General features: G+C 71.7%; 3 protein-coding genes and 3 non-coding genes across 6 annotated transcripts; 2 read left to right on the top strand and 4 right to left on the bottom strand.

The window, feature by feature from the left end:
• Nucleotides 1-243: 243 nt before the first annotated feature.
• H696_05769 (TKL protein kinase) lies at nt 244-6891 on the bottom strand (the record flags this gene model as incomplete). Its single annotated transcript, XM_009499569.1, has 2 exons — nt 244-5396; nt 5544-6891. The coding sequence occupies 2 exons, from the start codon at nt 6889-6891 to the stop codon at nt 244-246; spliced, it is 6501 nt and encodes a 2166-aa protein (XP_009497844.1).
• Nucleotides 6892-9692: 2801 nt separating this feature from the next.
• On the top strand, nt 9693-9765 carry H696_05768. Its single transcript has one exon. It is a non-coding gene; the product is annotated as a tRNA-Lys (tRNA).
• A 1064-nt stretch (nt 9766-10829) lies between these two features.
• Nucleotides 10830-15607, bottom strand: H696_05767 (hypothetical protein; the record flags this gene model as incomplete). Its single annotated transcript, XM_009499568.1, has 10 exons — nt 10830-11240; nt 11650-11890; nt 12057-12406; nt 12534-12777; nt 13039-13226; nt 13403-13527; nt 13820-14048; nt 14251-14418; nt 14574-15029; nt 15155-15607. 10 exons carry the CDS (start codon nt 15605-15607, stop codon nt 10830-10832), a joined length of 2865 nt encoding a protein of 954 aa, XP_009497843.1.
• A 389-nt stretch (nt 15608-15996) lies between these two features.
• On the bottom strand, nt 15997-20579 carry H696_05766 (hypothetical protein; the record flags this gene model as incomplete). The annotated part of the gene is made up of 10 exons (XM_009499567.1): nt 15997-16897; nt 17034-17268; nt 17387-17742; nt 17882-18128; nt 18239-18651; nt 18765-19005; nt 19110-19462; nt 19592-19808; nt 19934-20304; nt 20385-20579. The coding sequence occupies 10 exons, from the start codon at nt 20577-20579 to the stop codon at nt 16061-16063; spliced, it is 3465 nt and encodes a 1154-aa protein (XP_009497842.1). The 3' UTR covers nt 15997-16060.
• A 1545-nt stretch (nt 20580-22124) lies between these two features.
• On the top strand, nt 22125-22197 carry H696_05765. The gene has a single exon. It is a non-coding gene; the product is annotated as a tRNA-Glu (tRNA).
• Nucleotides 22198-22244: 47 nt separating this feature from the next.
• H696_05764 lies at nt 22245-22318 on the bottom strand. The gene has a single exon. It is a non-coding gene; the product is annotated as a tRNA-Arg (tRNA).
• Between the last annotated feature and the right edge of the window lie 864 nt (nt 22319-23182).

The following is a 23182-nucleotide window of genomic DNA, read 5'->3' as shown; positions in this document are numbered from 1 at the left end:
AACAATCTACTACCAATGTTGGTCATTCCCTCGGCTCTGCCCCGCGCGTTCCCCCCGTCCGGCATGGCAACCGAGCAAAAGCCCGGCATGCATCTACACCACAGACCCCCGGCCCATGAAAGGGGGGGGGACACACGACACGGCCAGCAACCCCCTTCCCAGCCACGGACCATGGGGCTTCCCGAAGGAAAATGCACGGCCCGACGACCGGCCTCTGCCCGCCCCCGGGCCCCGAGGGGGGATTCATGTGGGCGAGGCTGGTAGACTTCTCACGGCTACTACATGTTGCGCGGCGCAGCGCTGGCGGAAGGTGGCTGCGAGCGGCCGCCGGCTGGGGTCCTCCTGCCAGGCGGCCTGCACCAGGTCCCGGGCCTCCTGGGCCAGGAGCTCGACGCTCGGCCGGGCACCGCCACGCACGGCGTACTTGATGTCTTGCATGCTCATGCCAGCCCAGGGAGCAGTCCGCGCCAGGCACTCGCCCAGCATGACCCCCGCCGCATACATGTCCACCGGGAAGAAGAGCCCCGGGTCCAGGGGAACCGACCGCTGGAAGGCGTCCAGCAGCTCCGGCGCCGCATACCGCACCGACATGGCATTCAGCTCGGGCATGCTGTTGACCAGGGCCGACAGCCGGCTGGCGCTCAGGTTCCTGGACGTGCCCAGGTCCCCGAGGGCCGCCCGCCAGGAAGAAGCCGTCTGGCTGACAAACACATTGCCCGGCTTCAGGTCGCCGTGGGCCACCCCATGTGTGTGCATGGCCTCCAGCCCGGCGGCCCACTGCTGGCAGATGTCCCACAGCTGAGCCACCGACAGCGGCACCTCCGAGTGCAGCAGCGTGCTCAGGTCGCAATCGAAGCGCTCCATCACAATGGCCGGAGGCGAGGTGCCATAGCCATACAACCGGACAATGTTCGGATGGTCGCGCAGGACCCACATCAAGGCCACCTCATTCTCGAAGAGGGCGTGGTGCATCGGCTGCAGGGGGTCGGCCTTCATCCTCTTCACGGCCACCACGTCCGGGCAGCCCAGCCGGGCCCCGACCCCGGCCCCGACCGCCTGCGCCGCATACACCGACGCCTGCGTGCCGGCGCCCAGCTGCTTGTCCGCCAGCGGCCGGAAGTCCATGTCGACGCTCACCAGGAGGGCCCCCGGCAGAGCCAACTCGACGATGGTATTCAGCATGGTGGCGTCCTCCGTGTCCAGGCTCTTCGAGCCGGTGGCCCGAGCTGCCGCCCGGTGGCGTCGTAGCAGCACCGCCAGCAACACCAGCAAGATGGCCAGCAGCAGGAGCCCCACGGCCAGGCCCACGGCCAGGCCCACGGACGAGCCGGGCCTGCCTCGGGGACCCCGGCAATCGGCCCTGCCCGGGCCGACGCACAGGTCCGCGCAACTTTCGTGGCATGGCAGGCAAGTGGCCGGAGAGCCCGCGTCATGGCCCCCATCGGCGTAGTAGCCCGCCGGGCAGGCCTCCACACAGGAGGTCGCCTCCAGCAGCAGCAGCCCCGGCAGGCATTGGTCACAGGTCCGGACATCCGGGCAGGCAGGCGGCCGTCCATCCTCCAGAGCACACTCAAGCTCGCCGCCGCCGGCGGCCGCCGTGCAGCGCTCACACCCGGCGAAGCACCCCACACACATGCCATCAACCACGGCCGAGCCCGCCGGGCAGGTGTCCACACAGGTGCCCCGGCTCGGGTGCAGGAAGCCCGACCGGCAGCCCGTGCAAAAGTCCCCCGAGCCGAAGCACGTGGCGCACTCGGGGCCACACGGCCAGCAGGACGCCCGGTCAATCGGATGCTGATACTGGCCCGCCGGGCAGGCCCGGGCGCACGTGTCCCCGGTCCGGACAAAGCCCTCCATGCAAAGGGTACACCCCGTGGGACAATCCTCCCCGCGGAGGAGCTCGCACCGGAGGCAATCGGCCGGGCAGGCGACACACCGGCCGGAGCCCATGCACGCATGCCACCCCTCCGGGCAGGCAGCCGCGCAAGACCCATCCGGCTGTAGCATGTACCCGCCGGGGCAGCTCGTGCAGGCATCCGCCCCGGCGCAAGTGGCGCAGGAGGACCGGCACTCGAGGCACACATGCTCCTCGGCAAAGGTGCCCCGTGGGCAGGCCAATGTGCACGCCCCCTGGTGAAGGGCCCGGTCGCCGGAGCACGCCGTACACGCCTCCGGCCCGGGCCCGGAGCAGGAGCCGCAGGTGGAGCTGCACGGCATGCAAATGCCATCCTCGGTGAAAGTCCCCGCCGGGCAGGCCTCATGGCACCGGTCGCCGAACAAGATCGGAGCACCGGCCGGGCAGCTCAAACACTGGTCCGCCCCCGGGCCATAGCATGTGGCACACTCTTCATGACACCAAACACACATGGGCCCCTGGGCCGAAGCCCCGGCCGGGCAAGTGGCCACACACGCCGGCCCGGCCAGCAGCCACCCCCGATTGCACATGGCACAGGCATCCACCGACTCCGGGCAACGGGTGCAATGGTCCCCGCAAGCGACACACCCCGAGGCCGAGGTGTGGTAGGAGGCCGGGCAGGATGGCAGGCAGTGCGACAGCCCCGGGTTGGCCGGCAGTCGCAGCAAATGGCCCGGGCATGTGGTGCACTCGGTGCTCCGGGTCCCGGCACACGCCTCGCAGGACGCATGGCACCGGAGGCACCGCCCGGCGAGGGCCACATGTCCCGTGGCACAATCCTGCACACACTCGGTCCCCTGGAGCACGCCGTCCATACAGCGCCAGCAATCCCTGTCCGACGGGCCATTGCATGTGGCACACGCGGCGTCGCACGGCTGGCAGGTGGCCCCCTGCCGGTACTGCCCATCGACGCAGCCCGAAATGCAGGCCCCCCGGCCGGGGCCGTCCGCCAGGAAGTCCAGCCCCGGGGCACAGCTGTCGCACTGGCTGGCAGCCGGGCCGATGCACGTGGCACAGGACACATCGCACGGCTGGCAAGACTCGCCATTCGAGTATGTGCCGGCCTGGCAGTCGGCCACACAGCCGCCATGGCCATCCAGCACCAGCGGCCACCGGCAGGCCAGGCAGGCGTCCACCGTGCAGGTGGTGCATCCCGGCTGGCTGCAAGGCACGCACGGCTCGGTGGCACCTCCTCCTGGCGGCCGATCTGACCACCGGAAGCCCTCGGCGCACACCTGGCAGGCCGTCGCCTCCCCGGCACACAGCTGGCAGCTGTCATGGCACCTGGCACACCGGCCCTGGTGGATGTACTCCCCTGGCAGGCAGGCACTGCCACACAGGGATGCCACCTGCTCGTCGACACCGAGGAACACCAAGCCCGACTGGCAGGCCGAGCAGCTTGACCCATTGTCACACGCCGCGCAGGACCCATCGCAGGGAATGCACCCCGGGCCGCCCTGCTGCAGGAAGTGCCTGGCCGCACAGCGGACACACTGGCCGGTCGATGAGCAGTCCAAGCAGCCAGGCGCGCACACCCGGCACACGCCGCTGTCAGGCCACATGCCCGCCGGGCAGGCGCTCACACAGGCCCCCCCATGCAGCCACGGCGCCGCGGCCGGGCATGTGGTGCAGGCCCCCGGGTCGCCAGGCCGCGCGCACGTCTCGCACGCCTCGTCGCACGCCAGGCACCGGTCCAACTCGGGCCCACTCATGTCGAGGCCATAGCCCGGCAGGCATCGATCGCACACGGTCTCCCCGGCCCCATTGAGGCTGCATGCTTCGCAGAGGCCCGGGCATCCGCACTGGCCGCCGGCCATTGGAAGGGTGCCGGCCGGGCATTCGGCCAAGCACCCTTCCGGGGCCCCGGCCAGCCAGTATCGACAGGCCGTGCATGCCGTCGGGCCGGGGCCGGTGCACTCGACGCAAAGCCCATCGCACGGGTCACACGCCGGGCCGAATGTCCCAATCGGGCATTCCAGCGCCACCGAGAAGTTCAAGGGCCCGGTGGCCGGCGAGAAGGCCAAGAAGCTGAGCGACCGGCCGGTGCTGGTGGCGGCGCTGGCGGCGGGGGCCGAGTCTGACGACACCACCGGGCCCCAGAGGGCCATTTGCTCCGGGATCCGCATGGATGACGGCAATTCCCCGAAGACGGCCGGCTGCAGGGCGCACGGCTGCCGCGGCCGATTCGGGCAATGCAACAGCGACAGCCCGAAAAACTCCCGACCCAGGAGCACCAGCGCGCTGGGATACTCCGGGCCCAGGGCCAAGTCGCTGAGGGGGACCCCATAAAAGTGGACATTCTCATGGGGGGCCTTCGGCGGGGGCACCGGCCCGGGCAGCACCCCGAGCACCTGCTTCCCATACGGCAAGTCGGAGGGCCGGCCACTGACCAGCATTTCCCCGGGCACCCGGAGGACCACCCACTCGGACCCGACAACATACGGCAAGACCACCTCCATCGGGGCTGCAGGATCGGAAGGGGTCGGCCGAGGGAGAACCAACACGGTATGGTGATTGTTGGCCATGCTCGGCGGGTTCGCCAACAGACGGCCATCGAAGGGCTCCCGGCGAAAGAACAGGCCCTCCAGCAGAGCTTGCGGCAGGAGGCTCGGCAATTGCGCGTAGGCGGTCCACAGGAGCCACGCGCCATGGGCGGGCGCGGCCCGGGCCCCGGTGGCCGGGACCACGGGGAGCGTGACCGACCCGCTGCTCATTGGCGAGACCAGCTCCACCGACCGGGTGGCCGGGTTGGCCCGGTACCGAGCCCCATTCAGGCTGGCATTTTTCAGGGCAAACCCCCCGGCATCCAGACGCCGAAGCGCGGAACAGCCGGTCGACGGGCCCTGTCCCAGGCCCGGAGGCTCGTCGGCGATGCAGGGCCCGGTGGCCTGGGCACATGTCAGCCAGGCCTGGTAGGCCGCCTTCTCGGAGGTGCACACGAACACCAAATATAACAGCTGCCCCGCATGCAGGAAGGGGCCCACCTCCACCGAGGCGGTGACCATTGTCGCCGGTGGCGATGCGAAGAGGTGGATTTCCCGCAGGGGCGGCTTGTCCACCATGCCCACATGCATGCGCGGCAGGAAGTAGCTCTTTCGGAGCTCCGTGAAGATGAGCACCCCGGACACCGACGGGCTGCCGAGACCCGGCAGGATGGGCCGCCCGGTGAGCTCGTCCACCGAGAGCCACGATTCGCCGACGAAGGTCACCCGGTCGCCGAGGGCCAGGCCCGGCAGCGACTCGGCCGTCGGGCTCGAGAGGCTGGCCCGGGCCATGTGCCTGGACTCCGGACAGCACACGCCGGCCAGCTCCCTGAAGCCGGCCGAGCAGCTGGCCACACACCGGGTACTGCCATCCGGGGCACTTGCCTCCAGGCGGAAGTCCGACGCGCATACCAGGCAGTTCGCCGAATTGCAGGTCAAGCAATTCGCATGCGGACAAGCACGACACACGTGCATGCTGGTGGCCAGCGGTGGCTCGTCTTGATTCAAGGAGGGGGGGGGGCATGTCGACGGTCAGGAGGGAAGCACCGCGAAGAAGGGGGCCAGATCAGCCGGAAGACAAGGGCCGCGCAGGGCCGGAGGGCCCGGCCGGGAGGCAAGCCGAAGGACACCCAGGCGGGACATACCGATCGGCCGGTCCAGGAAGGAGCCGTTGGCGCACCCGGCGCACAGGTGCGTGGCCGACACATAGGGCGACTCGGCGTGGCGCGGCGCGCAGGTCCACCCGCGCGAATGCCCGGTCATCTGGTTGGCGCTGTCACAGACGATGCTCCGGTCGTCCGGGCACCGGAAGGCCGCCGAGGAGAAGAGGGCCGTGCTCGCCGCTGCCAGGGTCCACTCGACCGGGTCGCCGGCGGTGCCGACCAGCCGGGCCAGCTCCACACCGGCAAGGTTATCAGCCGCCACCGGGGGCAAGGCCACGCGGCTGAGCCGGAGTTGCGTCCCCACGGATGACACTTGCCATGCGCGCAGGCGCGGATCCGCCGCACCCGGCGAAAGGATGTAGAACGGAGCCGGCCGGTCGGTCAAGACGGCGGCCTCCGGGGCCAGGATCCGAGAGCCAGCGGGCGGCACCTCCGGCCGCAGGTCCACGCTGTGGTTGCCCGTCGGACCGGTGCCACCGAAGCAGGAATACACCATGACCTTCTGGTCTGCCAGCAGGACGACGACGTCCGGCCCATCGGGGCACGTGGCGGCCGGGGTCATGATTCGCGTCACGGCCAGGCCCAAGATCCGACTGGGGGTCTCGACTTCTTTCAAGTCGACTGTCATACTACCCGGACCCGAGCTGAGCCGGATCAGTCGGGTGCCGGCCCCCAGGAAGACACTCGTCCCGGTGCCGGCTGCCCCGAAGCCCGGGCCGGCCTCCATCGGACCAAGGTACCAGGGAAATACCGTCAGGCCGTCGGCATCGAGGCGGGCCAGGAACGGCAGCCGCGATTGGTCCAGCTGGCCGATCAGGCCCAGGAGCAGGACGGCATCCCCGGACAGCGGGATCCCGGCCAGGAGCTCGATGTCCGGGCGCGGCAGCTGGTACACTTCCTCCTCGGTGAACAGGGCAACCGTGGTCCGGGTGTGCTCGACCACCACCAAGTACGGGTAGGCCGACCAGGGGAGGAGCATCAGGTCCGCCGTGCCGGGATTGTCAGCCCGCGGACAGGATAGCATCAGGCGTTCGGCACCGAAGAAAAGGCCCCAGCGCTTCTCCGGCGTCTTCTCCGGGAGATTCACCTGGCGCTGGAGCGTATAGCGTGTTTTGGTTTCCCGGGACCCGACGAAGGAGGGGGCTCCATATGCATGGGTGAAGGTCAGCTTCCCGGGGGTACTGGACACCCGGTGGACCGCCGCATGGAAGTAGATGTCCTCGCCGCGGATGCTGGCGATGGCCAGCAGCAGCCATAGCACCAGGACGGCCAGGCGACCACCCGGCGGGTGCCGACGGCTCCCGGCCGTCGCGGCCCGGGGGTCCACCATGGGGTGACACTGCATTCCATCCAGTGATGGCCGTCAAAAGAAGCAAGCGCAAAAGAGTAGTGGAGGAGGCGAGGCGAGCGGAGGTGGATGTGTCCGCCGGCGCCTCTCGCCAACGCCCAGGACCCGGCGGCTCTTGTTGGCGGTGACAGTAGGCACTTGGCTGGCGTGTGCGTGTCCTCCCCTGGCTGTCCGGCATTCCCGGTCCGAGGGTCCGCAGACGCGCCTGCCGGGCGCAGGCGTTGCCGGCCTCCGCAAGGGCCCGCGCCGCCGGCCGCGCGGGGTCCCACGCCGGCACCAAGCCCCAACAGTCCGTCGTCCAGGGGGGCACTTCCCGAGAGGATGGGGGGGGGGCGGGGGGATGTTGGGACCCGGGTTCCGGCCCAGGCTGATCCCCACTCCCCGATGACTGGTATGGCGGGGGCCGAGTTCCCGGCCGGAGGTGGGACCCATGCGCGCGAACAATCACCCCCCACAGTTGGGCCGCGCGCCTCCGTGTGGCGCATTGGTGTGCCACGTGCCACACAGGCGCCGGCACTTGGGCAAATTCCGGGCATTATTTATTCCCCGTTTGGCCCTCGGGCGGGCCTTTCCCGGTGTGGGCGCCTGTTCGTCGTGTTCCACTGCGAGATGCCAACTCACGGGCAATTGGCCCGCCAGTCCCAATCTCCGAGCCGGGTGTTCCCCAGCGAGCGGCTCTTGGCCTCCCCCCCCCCCCCCCCCCCCGGCCGTTCCCGCTGGTGATCCGTGTCAGGCTCCGTGGCCCTGCACAAGGCGGGGATGCGTCGCCCCGCTGGCAACCGAGGCCACGGTCCCCGGCGTCTACCGCCCCAGGGACGGGGGCATCCCTCCGCCTAAATCTCCCGGGGAGCCTGCCTGGCTTCTGGGTCCGCTTCTTTCTCTTCTGTCGTCCTCGTCGCCTGCCCCCTTTAGAGCCCCCCTTTGGCCTCCTGGCCCCGGTCCACTTCTCGCCAGGGCCACGGGTTTCCTCCCTTGGCGAGGCTTGCCCCATGCCGGGAGGATGGCCCCGGCCGGCGGGGAATGCCCCACCCGGCGCGTGGGCCTCAGCCCAGGCCGCCGGGGCCGGCCCGAACTGCCCCGCCCTCCCCTTTGCCGGGTCGCTCCCCTGCGCCTCGGTGTCAGCTCTCGATGCTGCTCCACCTGTTGCGCCTCTCCCACACCCTCAACAAGCTGCGTCTCCGCTCTGGGACGTGGTCGATCTCCGGCAAGCAGCCCAGGCAAGCGCTCCAGATCCCCCCTCTCCGCCCTTGCACGGGGTGCACCCACCCACCTGCTGCTGATCTTACCGAGGACGGCCCCGCGGTTGGAGACGGACTGGGCCCCCGGCACATTCCACCCACGCCGAACGCACTACAACTGGCCCGGGAGTCGTGCACCCGGCTCGGGGCTTTGTTCGATGTGCAGGCAGCCGCACCTGCCTCGGGACTTCGGGCAAATACACCCCGCACCCCTTTCCCGCGCCTCATCGCACCACTGTGCCCCTGGCACGCCCGCGCCCCTGCATGTGTGGCTCCGGCGCCGCAATCCCCCCCTATCACGCCCATCGCCGCACTGGGGACATATCACCGCGCACCCACCTGTCGCTCCACGCCGCCCCCCCCTCAGAGAAGATGCACATCGATGACAGTGGTCCTCAATCAGTGCGGACGCCCCCAATCGGCATGGTGTCGATGTCGAGGATATTCTGCCCCCCCCCCCGTTTACACTGCTGTGGCAGGCACCGTAGACGCTAGGAGCCCTGGCCGAGGATGATGCCCCCTCGGGGCACTCCAGCGTGGCGCACTGCCATGGAAGGCCACGTCGATGCTGGCAGACGCACGGGCAGCAGTGGCCCGCCGCCGCGCAGCCCCGGGAAAACTCGGCCGGGCCTTCGAGCCCTCCGCCTGGGCGCCGGTGCCTGTGCCGGATCATGCATTCTGAGGGACACCCAGCACACAGGGGGCCGCATCCAAGCGATGCGCCTCGCGTGAGAGGCCCTACACGCGCCCGTGCGCCCGCGCCAGCGTCCCAAAGCAACCCCCCATGCGGTGTGTGCTCTCAAGACGGTAGCCCCCCCTTAAGCGTGCCCTGTCGGCCCTCCCGTCCTGGGAAGCCACCCACCCCGCCACCCTCGTTCAGCGCCCCATTCCGCGATCTTGACCCGAGGCGCCTGGCTGTTGGTGTCCCTGGCAATGGTACCCATCTGCCCACCTCACCCGGCCGACCGCCGCGGCATGGGCGTGCCCCCGACAAGGCCGCTCGCTCTGTGGCAGCCTCGTGCGAGGCGGGGCCCGACTCCCTCCCTACCGTGCCTTTTTCCCGAGGAGCCCGACACCCCAACGGGCGCGCGCATGGCTCCTGTGGATCTCGCCCGAGGTGCGAGGCCGGTCTGCAAAAACCCGCCCAGCAGGGCCCCCACACTCGAGCACCGGCGAGGCCAATGCCCACCCGAGGGTCACCGATCGCCTCGTGCCACAGTACACCGCCCCCCGGCGCCGGGCATCCGGCGATCCGGTGCGCCCTCGGCAGGTAGGCCGGCGAACGCCATCGCCCGACCCGCTGGCCCTGCTCTGTCTTGGTCAATCCAGCACCCGGCCCCCTGCCGGGGGCTCTTCCCGGCGGGCAGAAGCCGGTGCCATGGAAGAGGAAACGAGGCACCCAGCCCCGGCCACCCGACCCCATGTGTCGGCCGGGTCGCGAGGCTTTTTTTCCTCCTCCCACAGGGCGTCTCTGTCCGGCTGGCGGCCTTGGCGCCCGCGCAAGACCAGGCCTTTTTAGGTCCGCGCGAGTGCGCATAACCACAAGCCTGTTTAGCTCAGTTGGTAGAGCATGGGACTCTTAATCCCAGGGTCGTGGGTTCGAGCCCCACAGTGGGCTTCCTTCTTTTGCCACGCGCGCCATCTTCCCGGCCTCCACTCGGGCGCCCAGCGGCCTGTTCCGCGCCCCGGGGGACACACGCACCAAAACACGGGCGCTCACGCGCCGCGACACCCATGCAACCGGGCGCCCGTGTGCGCCTCAACGCAGGTCGATGCGCCAGTGCACCCCCCATGTGCATCCCCGCCGGCCCCGACTCCGGACAGGCAGGCCTCGATCAGATGAAAGGATCCGCCTGGCCGGACATCCATGCCACGCCCGCCGTGTGGTGGCCGGGGGTGCGGATCGCCCAGCATCACTGATGTCCCATGTGTGTGTGTGTGTGTGTGTGTGTGTGTGTGGACAGCCCCGGCGGGCTCTTTGTTGACGCATGCCGGCCTTCATCGGCCCCTCAGCCCACCCTCGCCTCTTTTGCCCGACCCCCTCGCGTCCCTCTGCCCTGCCCTGGAGACTGCACTCGCACTCTCTCGGCCACACACAACCATACAAGATGTGCCTCGCTGGGGGGAGGGTGCCGGCCCAGAGCCTTACCCTTGCCCCGGCCCAGAGATGGAAATGTGACAGGCTGGGCAGCGCCACACATCCCGGAGGCTCTGCCACAGCCCAGCGCATAGCACGCCTCCATCCGGGCGACCACCATCGTCGCCGATTGCCGCCACCGGCCACCGGCCTTCCATTGCCGGTACTTCATGCACGCGAAATGACTCAGACAGTCGCCGGGCATCCGCAGCCGGCAGAGAACCCTCCCCCGAACAGGCCTCGTCGACGACAGACCCACAAGCAGCCAGGGCGGACCCGGACGAAGAACCCATGTCGGCCCTTCGATGCTGCCTCCCAAGTCATGTTGCTCTTCAGGTCCGCCGCCCTGAAGACCCCCCCCCCGATCTGCCAGTCACTCAGCCCTGTCGGCTCCCTGTCCCCCGCCCTCAGCACCTCTCAACCACGGGCACATAAGCCCGCCTGAAGCCCGCGACAAAGCACGAGCCGCGCCACCGACGTATCGTCCGGCTCCCCGGCCGGGGATCAGCCACCGGGCCCGGCGGCCTCCCACACGTAGGCAACACTCAACGGCGAAGTCGGCTCCGGGCCCGGGGGATGCGCACGCACAGGCGCGTCCTCCCCGGTCGAAGCATGCCACAGGGCATGGCCATGCCATCGGCATCGAGGAGCAGCTCCGGCACAAGGACCGCCCAGTACCCGGCGCCAGCGGCCCGCCGCTCCAGCAAGGCCACACTGCCATCCATGAAGGCCGCCCGCAGGTCCCGCACCAGGCCCGGGGAGATGGACATCGGCCTCGGCCCCGATCCACGCGCATGTGGACCACCTCCAGCAATACGGCGGCCGCGCATGGTGCAGGAGCGTGACCCCCTCGGCGGCCGAGCAGACATACGCATGGAAGCCCCGGCAAAGGCGCACCACCCCCGGGACAGGGTGCACATCCGCCCCTGCCGAGCCAGAAAGAGCCGGGAGTTACACTGGAGGAAGAGATACCCGCCGAGCAGCCAGTCCGAAAGCCCAAGCGCATGGCACAGGGATGGGAAAACATCGCTCGACAGGCCCAGCAGCGGGCACAAGGGCCTCAGACCCCCCACCGAGTCGGCCCCCCAGGAACACCATGCGGCCGCGCGGCCAGGCCCCATTCGCCATCCGCCGTCCAAAGGAGCACCCGCGTGCGCCCCGGCAGCAGGACACCCGCCGGCCGACAAGCATACCCCGTGTCCGCCTGCCAGGTGGACGCCACGCCCACCCGTCGCGGGCGCCCGTGGTCCAGGGCGCCCGCCTCGCCGCGCAGCATGACGGTGCGTTGCCGGAGTACGGCGCAGCAAGTTGGTCACACGCCCCCAGCGGGCCAAAGCCCACCGGGCGGCCTTCATGCCTGCGGACCTGGTGCTTCTGGAGGACATTCCCCTCGGGAAGGCCCTGGTACAGCTGGGCCTCCAGCTGGCCGGGGTCCAACCGCCGCCCCTGGCCAAGCCCCTGGTCTGCCTTCAGGAGGCAGGCGACGGCCAGCAGCTCCGGCGGCTGCGCCGCCTCCAAGATCAGGGTGTTGTCGGGGGTCGGGCGCATGTCCGACCCCAAGAGAAGGTGGTCGTCTGGCAGGCCGAAGGCCGGGTCACAGTGGGGCCTGCTCCCGGCGCGCCGGCCCGCCATCCGGCAAAGGGGGTCAGCCTTTCGCGACAACCTCCCGCCCGGTCGCCGCCGCCCCGCCAAGGTCGGCCCCGCCCCGGCACGCGGCTCCCACCGCCCGTGGCACATGCCCCTGCGGCCGGGGGGGGCACATGGCGACGGACGTCATTTGCCAATGCCCATTGAGGAAGACAGGTGAGTGGCCCTGAAGGAGGTGCGCCCGGAGCAGGCGCACTGTCCGCCCCGGCACTTGGATGTCATCGCGCCCCAAGGTCCGGGGGACGCGCTCGGCGTACACCGGCAGCCGGATGCCATAGGCCAGAGGCGGCAGCCGCAGCAGCACCGTCGCCGGCACGCCCAGCAGACGGAACTCCCACTGTGGCACGCTCAAATACAGGAACGCCACCCGCCGACGCATGGACAGGACCCCGGACAGCAGCGGCCGCAACCGGGCATCCAGCATTTGGGACATGCGCGCGCGCAGGGTCCCGGCCCCGGCCGGGAGATCGAATTCCTGCGCGTATGTCCCCCCCCCCTCCCGGCGCAAGCGACCCAGCCGAGGGTCAGCCAGCTGCCGGGAGAAAAAAAAAGAGGGGGAGTGGGTGCCCCGGGCCGGGGGACTCAGCACGGTGCCCGCATACCTGGCCCACGGACAGGATCCTGCCATCCACCAGCCGCAGCAGGCTTCCCATGACGCTGGCGTATCGGATGTCACCGAAGGCCCTCGAGCCCGAGGAGAGGTGCGCCTCGGCCCGAGCCACCTGGGGCGGTGGCATGCTGGCGGTGGCACAGTGCAGGGCATGCCGGCCGGACAGGCGCTCGGCGTCCCATGCCCCGAGGGTGACCCGGTGCGGCGGCATGTCGCCGTGAGGAGCCGGGTCGGGGCTGGTGGCGGGGCAGGCAAGAGCAACGTCCACAGGGACACGGGAGGTGAGCACGCATGTTCGCGGGCCCCCATGCGGGGAGAAGCAGCGCCAGCGCACGCAAGCCGTAATTCATGCCCATTGCCCGACAGCAGGAAGGCATCCTCGCCCCCCGGGCAGTCGGCCACGCAGCTCCCGATAGGCGGAGGGACTGACGGTGGCACGTCCCGGGACGGCCCCGGCGCGCGAGCTGACGCCGACATCCAGGCAGACAGCAGCGCACGCGACGTCGCCACCGGACGCCGTGACGACCAGCAGCCACCGCCGGGCCCCGGAGAGACCGATGCTCCGGGGCACCACCGTGAGACGCGCGCCGGCCGGCTGCCCATCGGGCAGTCGCCCGACCGGGCGTTCCGCCGGGGCCCCCCGCCGGGCCAAGTGACCCGCCGGACCGTGGCCAACACCGTGGCGCTCCGGGACTCAAAGGGCAGGAGCTATGGCCAGTCGGGGTGGCGGGGTGAGAAGCAGCCGAGCCGGGCGGCATGGCAGGAGGATCCCAATACGCCGGCTTGTGTGCCCGATCCACGCGCATGGTGGCACCGGCGTGCGCGGCCAAGAAGGCCCGGGACGGCTGCTCCTCGCAACACGGCTCCCAGGCGCCAGGTCCCGCGTCCAGGGCGAATGTCAGCCCCACCGACGCGGGCACCGGCAGTCCCGCAGCCGGAAACATCGCCCAAGGGGCCATACGCATGGGCCCGATGGCGCTGAGGTCCTGGGGGGTGCATGGCAATGGCGAAGCGGGCCACCAGGTGGCTGGGGCTGCGGCACGTCAGTCTCCGGCCCTGACGGCCGATCCCCCCCCCCTGCCTTCCTCCACCGGGCAAGGAAAGGCTCCCCGGATGAGAGACCAAGGGCACAGCCCCGCCCAGGAGGCAGACCACATTCGCACCATACATCGAACAGAGCCCCGCGCGCGGTGAAACGGGCAACCCCGCGCGACAAGGCATCCGGCGACTCGCCTCGCCGGAAGGCCGCCGGCGGTACTTAGAGCGTGCCGCGCGCACCGCCCGGCTCCCCGGGCAGGAGTTCCAGCGATACCGCCGCCGGCCGGGTGGCGCACGACCGCCGGGCCGCCAGCGCCCGGGGCTCTTGCAGCTCGCCCTGCGTGGCCCACACATGAATGATGGTTGCCTCGGGAGCGCCGTGCGCCACGCCGGACTGGACATCATTGAAGTCCCGGTCCACGAGCCGCGCCACCCGAACCAGGCGCCTGTGCGCGGACAGGCGAATGTCCTGGCGTCAGGCCGGACCGATGTGTGTGTGTGTGTGTGCGTGTGTGTGTGAGTGTGTATGAGGGGAGCAGGGGACGGTGAGCCAAGTCAAACGAGGACGCGAACCAGGACGCGGGCCGGCGCATGGTCCAGGGCACAGGACAGGGCATGGCGATAGCACGGCCAAGGGGGGAAGCCAAACACAGGCATCCTCCCAGACGCACGTTGCCCACGCGAAGTGGCGCCCCAGCCAGCATGGCCATCCGGCGGGGCTCATCCAGCTGCGGAGACACCAAGTCGGTCTCCAGGCAAATTACAGCCAGCCCCGGCGGCGCGTCGCACGGCACACGCAGCCGCGGGTGCCCGCGCGAGCCGGGCCCCATCAGCAGACGCTCCCCCGCTCGCAGGGAGGCGCCCGGCAGGGCAGCGCGCGGGCGGATGCCGGGCCCCATGTGTCGGGATGCGCGAGCGATGCGATGCCCCCGCCCTTCGTTCGGGCTTCCCCCCCGGAAGCGTCTGCTCGACAAGCGCACCGGATCTCAAGGACACGCTGTCCGCCGGACACGTAGAACGATGCGCCAGGCCGCTCCGGCCGCCGGGTGGCCAGGACCCGCGCGGCTGGGCCGCCCACCGGAGCCAACGGCACATCGAGGCTGGCCTCCGGGCAGTGGCTGGCCCCGACCACATGCAGCTGCCTCGGGGGAGGGCCGGCCCCGCTGGCCACCCCCTCGGGCGGGACCAGGCCCACGACCACCGGGGCATCCGCCAGCGACATGTTGCCCGCCGACTGCACCGCCAGGATGACTCGGGCCCCGGGGCCGAATAGGCCGCACCCGGTGGGCCCGTTGGCCGCGCGAAGCGCAGCCACCCCCAGACTTGGCGCCACTTCGTCGACCACCAAGTCGAGGGTCGGCGCCGGGTCAGCGGAATGCGGCCAGGCTCCGGGAGCCCCCGGTGCGGGCAGCCGTGCTTGCGGCCCTCCGAGCCGCGCGCCACACGCCTGCTGCATGCGCCCCCCGGGCACAAGGGGGCCGGACACAGCGGAGGACGCGACCCGCCGCACCGCCCCGAACGAACGGGCGAAGCCCGCGACACCGAACCCCCCCCCCCCCGAGCCGGCGGACGCACCTCGGCCATGCGCAACGGCCGGCCGCGCCCAGCAAGGGCGCCCCGGAGCGCCGCCTCCAGCGCGGCGAAGGGAACCAGGGGCACCCGGCTCGCAGCCAGGCCGTCCTGGCACGCGGCCGACACGGCCAAGCAAGCCGCCTCCAGCCGGGCCGCCTCCACCGGCCGGGCTTCCAGCGTGTCGGCATCGCCCCGAAGTCGGCCGGCCCGCGCGGGAGCCGCCCTCCCCCCCCGGCCTCGGCCCGCGGACCAGGACCGGGACCACAGCAGCATGAGAAAGGGCGCCTCCCCCCCCCCCAGGGCAGCACGCGGGCAAAGGGCCACGCGCCGCGCTTCGAGGATCGGCTCCCCGGCGGCCAGGTCCACTTGCCGCCCGGCGGCCGCCAGCCTGTGGTGTTCGCCCGGCGCCGGTGGCAGCTCGCCCGGCGGGGCCGTCTCACTCCAATCCTGGCGCATCGCCGCACCACCCGGACCAAGTGATGGCCAGGGGCGATCCGACGCCTTCGGCCCCATCGCACCAGGGGCAGCACACAAGGCGGGGCAGAAAAAGAAAAAAGGGCAGCGGACAAAAGGCACAACAAAAAGACCGCCAGCCCCATGCATCCGGTCCCGGGGAGGGCCGCAAAAAATGGGCCGCCGCCCGCAGCGCGCGCCCGGGCCCTTTCCGATGAGATGGCGAGCCCCGATCATTCCCACCGCCGAGGCCCGGCCGGCGGGCGCGGCCCCGGCCCCCTGAGACAGCTGCCCACGCAGCGGCAGGCGCGCATGGGACATCACGGGCGCCCGCATGCGCGCTCGCGTGCCCGGGCTCCCCTCACCCCGTCCCCCCCCCCGGAAGACGCCCATCTGCGGAATGCATGTATTCTGGCCCTTCTGGAGTTCGACACCGCCGCCCGGCAGGCCCGCCGCTCAGCGTGGACCGGCCGCCGGGTCCCGGGCCCCCTCGGCCAGCCGCCACGAGGCAGCCACCCCGCGGCCGGAGAAGAGCACGCGGGTCTTGGCCGGGTGGAAGAAGCCGCACGAAATCTGCCAGCCCTGGCCATCGGTCAGCAGCTCCGGCGTGAGGGTGACCGGCAGCCCGGGCGCCGGGCGCCGCTCCAGCAGGACCATGCTCCCGTCGGGGAAGGCCGCCGGCAGGGCCGCTTGCAATTGGTCCCGGCTCGGACCCCCCTCCGCCGGGGCAGCCACCCGGCCGGCGGCCGTCGCTTCCACCCGCATGTGCACCACCTTCAGGCGGAGGGCCTCCGGCTGGTGGTAGTGCGTGATGTACGGCCCGAGGTCCGGGTAGCTCAGCACATGCGACCGGAAGTCCTCCGACAGGCGCACCACCCCCGGCGTGTCGTGCGTGTCGGCCAGCCGGGCCAGGAACACCCGCGAGCAGCACCAAAGGGCCATGCACTCCGGCGGGGCGGCCTCCCCGAGGGCCTCCCCCAGCGACTGGAACACATCCCGCGGGAGCATCAGCCCGCCATACAGCAAGGTCCCGGTGGGGATGAACTCCGCCCGGAGGACGGCCATCCACCGGGGATTGCAGCGGACCACCAGCTTGTGCGGCTGGCCCGGGGCCAGGAGCGGGCCCGGCGAGGCGAGCGCCTCCGGGCCCCGGCGCGGCTGCCTGAAGGTGAACCATGTCAGCCCCGGCACCACGACCGCCAGCTGGCAGGAGTTCTTCCGCGCGCCCTCCATCCACAGGACGGAAATGTCCACCCGCGAGGACCGGTCCAGGGGGTCCAGCAGGACGGAGTACTTCTGGCGTCCGGCCGGGGCCACAGGGCGCCAGGCGCCGCGTCGGGCGTGCATGTGTGCATATGTGAGAGGGAGAGAGAGAGAGAGAGAGAGCCCATGCTTTGGCCCGTGCCCCGGGAGCCGTCCCAGCACGCACCACATTCGCCCGGATGACATTGTCCGGCGGGAGGGCGCGCAGCAGCGCGTCTTCCAGCAGCCGCACATCCAGCCCCGAGCGCGGGCCGGCCCCATCCGGGAACACCTCGCAGGTGACCGACAGCACCTCCGGCGGCTCGGTGTCCATCAAAGAGTAGGGCCCGGCCGGGGGCAGGAGGTCCTGCCCGAGGAGGACGCGATTGTGCCGCAGCCTCAGCCGGCCATCCTCCACCGGGCTGCCGACACAAAGGGGCGGTCAGCATATGGCCATGGCGTGCCCGCCGCCCGGCGTCTTGCCCCCCCCCCCCCCATGCCCCCCGAATGTAGCTGCCCCATGCCGGTGGCACCACGCACCGGAGCTGATAGTCCTCGTTGAGGAAGATCGGCCGTCGGCCCTCGAGGAAGTGCGCCCGCAGGGAGCCCATCGTCCGCGCCGATACCCGGATGTCCGGCCGCCGCAGGCTCACCCGGCTCATGTCCACGTCCGGGGCGCCGGCTACCGGCAGGCGAATGTACGCATCCAGCAGTGGCATCCGGATCAGGGCCGACAGCGGGCAATCCAGCACGCCATACCCCGCGCCCCGGGCGTTCATATAGACGAAGGTGTCCCCCGCGGCCAGGAGCCCGGCCTTCAGTGGCCGCAGGTCCCCATCCACCAGGCTGGAGATGTGGCCCGGAAGCGTGGCGCCCGGCGTCGGCAGCTCGACCGCCTGGCGGGGCAATGGCCGTCATGGACACGGGTCAGCAGGGCAGGCCCGGGAGACGTGCATGCATGGCGCGAGCCCTGCGGGAGGAAAAAGAAAGGGGCCAAGGACCACACAGGGTGCGCCCTCGCCCATGGGTGTGTACCTGACCCACGGACAGGACCGTGCCCTGGAGCGCCTGGCGAAAGGACGCCACCAAGGCCGAGTGGGAGATGGGCCCAGCGGCAGCCGGCCCCGGGGACAGGTCCACCTCCACCAGATCCACCACCGGCGGGGCCATGCTGACCGCGGCCCAGAGCACCTGCTGCTGGCCGAAGATACACCCAAAGTCCCACTGGCTGAGGACAATTCGACTGCCGGCCGCCGACCGGCCCCCCGGGTGCGGGTCCGGACTGTGGCGCCCTGCCGTGTCAGAGTGGCCCTGCGCATGCGTGCTTTGTAGTCCCCGCATCCGGGCCCCTGCCTCCTAGACCCACCCCCCGGCCCCAGCAGTGCCACGCACTAAACCAGCAGCAGGTGGCCGTTCACCTGGAGGAAGACATCCGGCCCGCCGGCCGCCAGGGCGCACAGGAGCCGGTGGTCGCCGATGCTGACGGACGCCCGGCCGGGGGCCAGCCCCTCCGGCGGGCTGGCACTGGCCTCCAGACCGAGGAGCCCCGGGCCGGCGGCGGCGTCCCCGACCAGCAGCCACCGGCGCGCGGCGTCCGCCGGCACACCGGGCCCGGCCGGGCCGCTCCCCGACTCCGGCCCGCCGGACACCGGGGGGCCCGTGCCGGTGACCTGCAGGCAGGCACACCCATCCGAGGCCTCGGCCGGCAGAAGCCCCACCGGGCGATCGACCCCTGGCGTGCCCGACCAGACAACTCGCCGGACGGTGGCAAGCAGGTCGACATCGCCCGACCGGAAGGGCAGCGCCTGGCCACCGCCCCGCAGAGCGGAGGGTCAGTCGCCGGCAAGGCGCGTGGTGCCCCCCCCCCCTCCCCTGGACCTGCCTCGCTGACTACCATCGCCACCATCGCTGCATGTACCTGGCCCAAGTGCATGGTCGTCTGGCGGTGCGCCCGCAGGAAGTCCCCTCTCAAGCGATGCATATCCGGCAGTGGCCCCCCGGCCGGCATGGCCTCGGGGCCGAAGGACACCTCGACCGACGCGGCCACCGCCACCGCCGGGGCCGGGGTCAATGCCAGCGGGGCGGTCCCGAACGGGCCCAGCGCCCGTCGTGCCCCCGTCGGGATGGCGATGGCATATGGCCGCATCCCATCGCCGGGGCTGACAACGCATGCGTCAGTTCCACCGAGGAAGGCCGCTCCGCCCCCTTCCGGTCGCCCCCGCGCGCCCCCCCCCCCCCTGTCCTGCCCCCCCGGAGCACGTACCGCACGTCCAGCAGCATCCCCCGACAAAGGAACCGCGCGACCCCCTGGCACAGGGCCTCCGAGCTGGCAACCTGCCGAAAGACCCCCGCCGACACGAGTAGCGTCTGCTCGGTGGCGGCCATCCCCCGGTCCGGGACCATCGGCTCCAGCAGGAGCGCCTCCCGCCGGGGGTCGCTCGGCTGCAGGGTCACCAGCTGATGCAGGTCGCCCGGGTCCCCGCACGGAGTCTGCACATGGAGGATGGTGTGCCCGGGCCCCGGGTACACGGCCACCCCGGTGGAGACGGGCCGCAAGTCGCGACCCATCAGCCGGACCACCCGAGCCGAGAAGCGTAGCCCCGCGAAGCGCACCACCTGCCCATGTGTGCGCCCACCGGCCGGAAAGGAGCGTCAGTAGCCAGCCATGTTCTTTCCTGTCGGCAGCGAGGCCGGCCAGGGCGAATGCCCTTTTCCGCCCCCCTCCCCCCCCCTCCCGGCAGGTACCTCGTCCACGTGCAGCGGCGCGCCCGCCACCGCCGACAGGACGGCCTCCCGGTCGATTTGCCGGATGGGCGCATCTGTCTCCAGCCACACGACGGCCAGGTCCGGCGGCGCCGCGCACGGGGCCAGCACCATCGGGCGGCCCTGCAGGCCCAGCGAGAGGAGCAGGCGCTCGCTCATGCGCAAGGACAGCCCGGCAACCGAGCCCCCCATGCAGACGCTGGGCCACACGCGCGCGCGCCCGGCGCCCGCGAGGCGAGGCAGGAGGGGGACCCCCAAGGTTAGCGAGTCAGCGGCGCCGGTGGCTCCCCCCCCCGCTCCCCGGGGCCCACCAGGCGGCCGTACCGGATTTCATACACCCGCCCGGCGTGCGATGCGTAGAGGCGCCCGTCCGGGGTGCCCGGCCGCCGGGCGGCCAGGGCCCGGGCCACCGGCCCGCCAGCCGGCGCCAGCAGCACGTCGAGGCTGGTCTCCGGCCAGTGCCAGGGGCTGACCATGTGAAAGGGCCCTTCGCCCGGGTCGGCCGGGGCATGCGCCAGGAAGGGAAGTGCCGCCACCACCGGCGCACGCGACAGGGCCAGGCCCCCCGTCGGGCCGGCGATCAGAAGCAGCTCGGCGCCCGGGGCCAGCGACCCGGACCGAGTGGCCCCGCCGGCCGTGCGGAGCTCAACCGGGCTCAGCTCCACCGGAAGACCCTCGACCTCCAGGGACAAGGTCTGGCCTCCGGCCAAGGGGGAGCCACGCGTCAGCCAGGGGCCGGACACGGCAGAGGCACATGTCAGCCGTCTGTACGCACCTCGCCCAGGCGCAGCGGCTCCCGCCGCCCGGCCAGATGCCCACCGGCTGCGGCCTGCAGCGCCGCGAAGGCCAGCGTCTGCTGGTGCCCAGCCGGGGGGTCGCACCCGCCGGCCAGGCCCACCACAAAGCAGGCGGCCTGCAGCCCGGACGCGCTGTGGCTACTGGTGGCCAGATCCACCAGCCGCCCGGCCATGGCAAATGTCGGACCATAACCGTCAGACAGGACAGACGTTCGGCCCGCGGAGGATCGAGCGAAGGCAGGGCCCGCGGTGCGGCGGCGGCGGCGGCGGCGGCGGCGGAACGCACCTTACTCGTCGGGCAGGCGTGCCCATCGTGGGGGATGGCCCCGGGGCCAGCGTGCCCGGCTCGCGCGCCGCGGCACTCCCCGAAGCCCGGCTTGTCGGGCGGCCGTCGTCCATCCTCGATCGCGGGGCGGTACCGACAGGCAAGATGAGGCAGGTAATAAAAAAAAACAGAAAAAAAAAAACAAAGCAACAACCCCAGGCCATGCAGGGGCGTGTGGGGATGCGGGTGCGGGTGGAGGCGGGTTCGAGAGTGCCGGCCCTCCGGGGACGGGGGCGCCGCAGGCCCAAATGGCGCAGGCCGCGCGCCCAACACCGGCGGTCCGGCCCGCGCGCTGGGCGTTGGCATGTGGCCGATCGCTCGGCGGCCACCGTCCGGCGACGGCATCCTGCCCCGAGGGCCGCCCGTGCCGGCGCGCGCGCGACCGAGGGTGCTGGGCATTTTGTCCGCCGGTCGAGACCCCGGCGCGACGACCACCACCTCGGCCCGGTGCCTCGACCGCACGCTCGTCCGCCGGTGCGGGTGCGGGCACCGGGCCTCGGTGGGCATGGTGCCCGCCTTGCGGCCGGGCCGCATGCTCGGATATGTGGCCCGCCCACGGCCGGTCCCGGGCGGGCAGCACGCATGTCGTGGCCGCCCCCGGTGCGCCGCTTGCCGGACGGGTGTCGGCCGGGAACGTGCCTGCCCTGTCCGGCCTACGGGGTGGTGGTGGAGGTGCGCGGGCCGGAAAGCCGGCGCCTCCTGCGGCCAAAGGGTGCATCCCAACCGACCCGATCCCGCTGGCCCGGCCACGCCGAGCCCTCCACAAGGACACCACCCCTCGCCCTCAACAAAGATACAACCCCTCGCCCTCGGCAAAGACACAACCTCTCGCCCTCGGCAAAGACACAACCCCTCGCCCTCGGCAAAGACACTACCCCTCGCCCTGACGGCACCTCACCTTCGGCCTGCCAGGGGGGGCACCGGAGTGAAGGCACCTCCCCACCACAGGGACCTTCCATTGCGGAAGGGCAGGCCGCGGGCCGGCTTCCCGATGCCTTGCCGCCCCCCAAGCCCCGATGCCAGGAGGCCCGCCAGCGGCGCCGCCTCGCCATGATGCAGGCCGAGGGGGATCCACCGCGCCGGCCAGTGCCGGGGGGGTACCCCGGCCCCGGGAGCCCCATGTCTCCCGCGTGCGACAGGCAGCCAGGGCATCCGCGAGGCAGGACATCCGCGCGCGGCCCGCGGCTCATCGGGCCGCGCGCGCAAGTCACAGCCATCATGCCTGGCACAGACCCGAGAGAAGCCCGCCGGGAGGATGGCCCGGTCGAGGCGCGGCCTCGTCGCCGGTCGCCCGGCGTGCGGCCGGGGCGGCACGTCATCGGGGGGCGGCACGGTGGACCGCCCTCAGGCACATCCGGCTAAAAGGTCCCGGCCGCCGGGGCATCCCATACGGTCCCATATAGTCTAGGTGGTTAGGATACGTGGCTCTCACCCACGAGACCCGGGTTCGAGTCCCGGTATGGGAATTCCCTTTTGCGCCGCGTCCCCTGACCATGGCCGCAAAAATGAAAGTTGACCACGATGCGGCTCGAACACACAACCTCCTGATCCGTAGTCAGGTGCTCTATCCAATTGAGCTACGCGGCCATGGGGAGGGGCATCCGGCCGCCGCTTAAAAATGTTCGCGTGTGCCGGCACGGCCAGGTCGCCGGAGAGGGCCCCCCGGTCGAGGGCGGGCAGCCACACACGCCACCCGATCCCCGGGGGAGGCCCCGCGTCGGGCTGCCGGCGTGCATGCTCGCGCGAGACACCACACCGGGGAGGCACGGGCACGCGCAGTCGGCCAGGCTCCGAGAGGCGGGCCCCGCGCAGAGGGGCGCAGCCGGGTCCCGCGGCCGATCCGGACAGCCGTGCGGCCGGCCCGTGCGAGCGCGCCGCCTGCAGCGTCGGCCGAGGCCAAGCCCCCGCCTCCCCCCCACTTCATGTTCGAGGTCATCCACCGCCGCCCGGCCACAGGGCCACATCGCTGCACCGGACCCCCGTCCCGATGGCTGCATCACGGCCACGAAGGCCACCGGGCGACGGGACGCCCGTCCGGGGGCTCCGACTCGGCCGGCCTGCGGCTGCCGGCGAGCCACAGCCGGAGGACCGGGCCCTGACGTCTCGGGCCCCGGCGCCCCGCAGGACGTACGCCCCGCGGCGCCGGACGGGCATCTACCGGGCCCCGGGGCGCGCGAGGGCCGGCCTCGGCGTCCGGGGCCAGGCCAGCGAGGATGGCGCCCGCGCCGCCCGGGCTGGCTGCCCACCATGGGCCAGGCGCCTGCCCATGCCGGGGCCGCCCAGCGAGACATCCCCCGCCCGCCGTGGACCGAGGCGCCCAGATCTCCAGTCGGCAGGGAAGCATCTCGCCGGCGCGCCCCCGGGGACACCCAAGGCCCGGAAGTAGCGTCTGTAAAGGCCTGCGTCCGACGGCGGGGGAAGGAAAGGCGCCTGCTTCCCCCGGGGACACCC

This window comes from Fonticula alba (genome assembly GCF_000388065.1).
Source record: "Fonticula alba strain ATCC 38817 unplaced genomic scaffold supercont2.13, whole genome shotgun sequence".
In the NCBI taxonomy this organism is placed as follows: domain Eukaryota; order Rotosphaerida; family Fonticulaceae; genus Fonticula; species Fonticula alba.
Note: the sequence above shows the minus strand (reverse complement) of the source record. Positions and strands in the feature narration are given on the sequence as shown.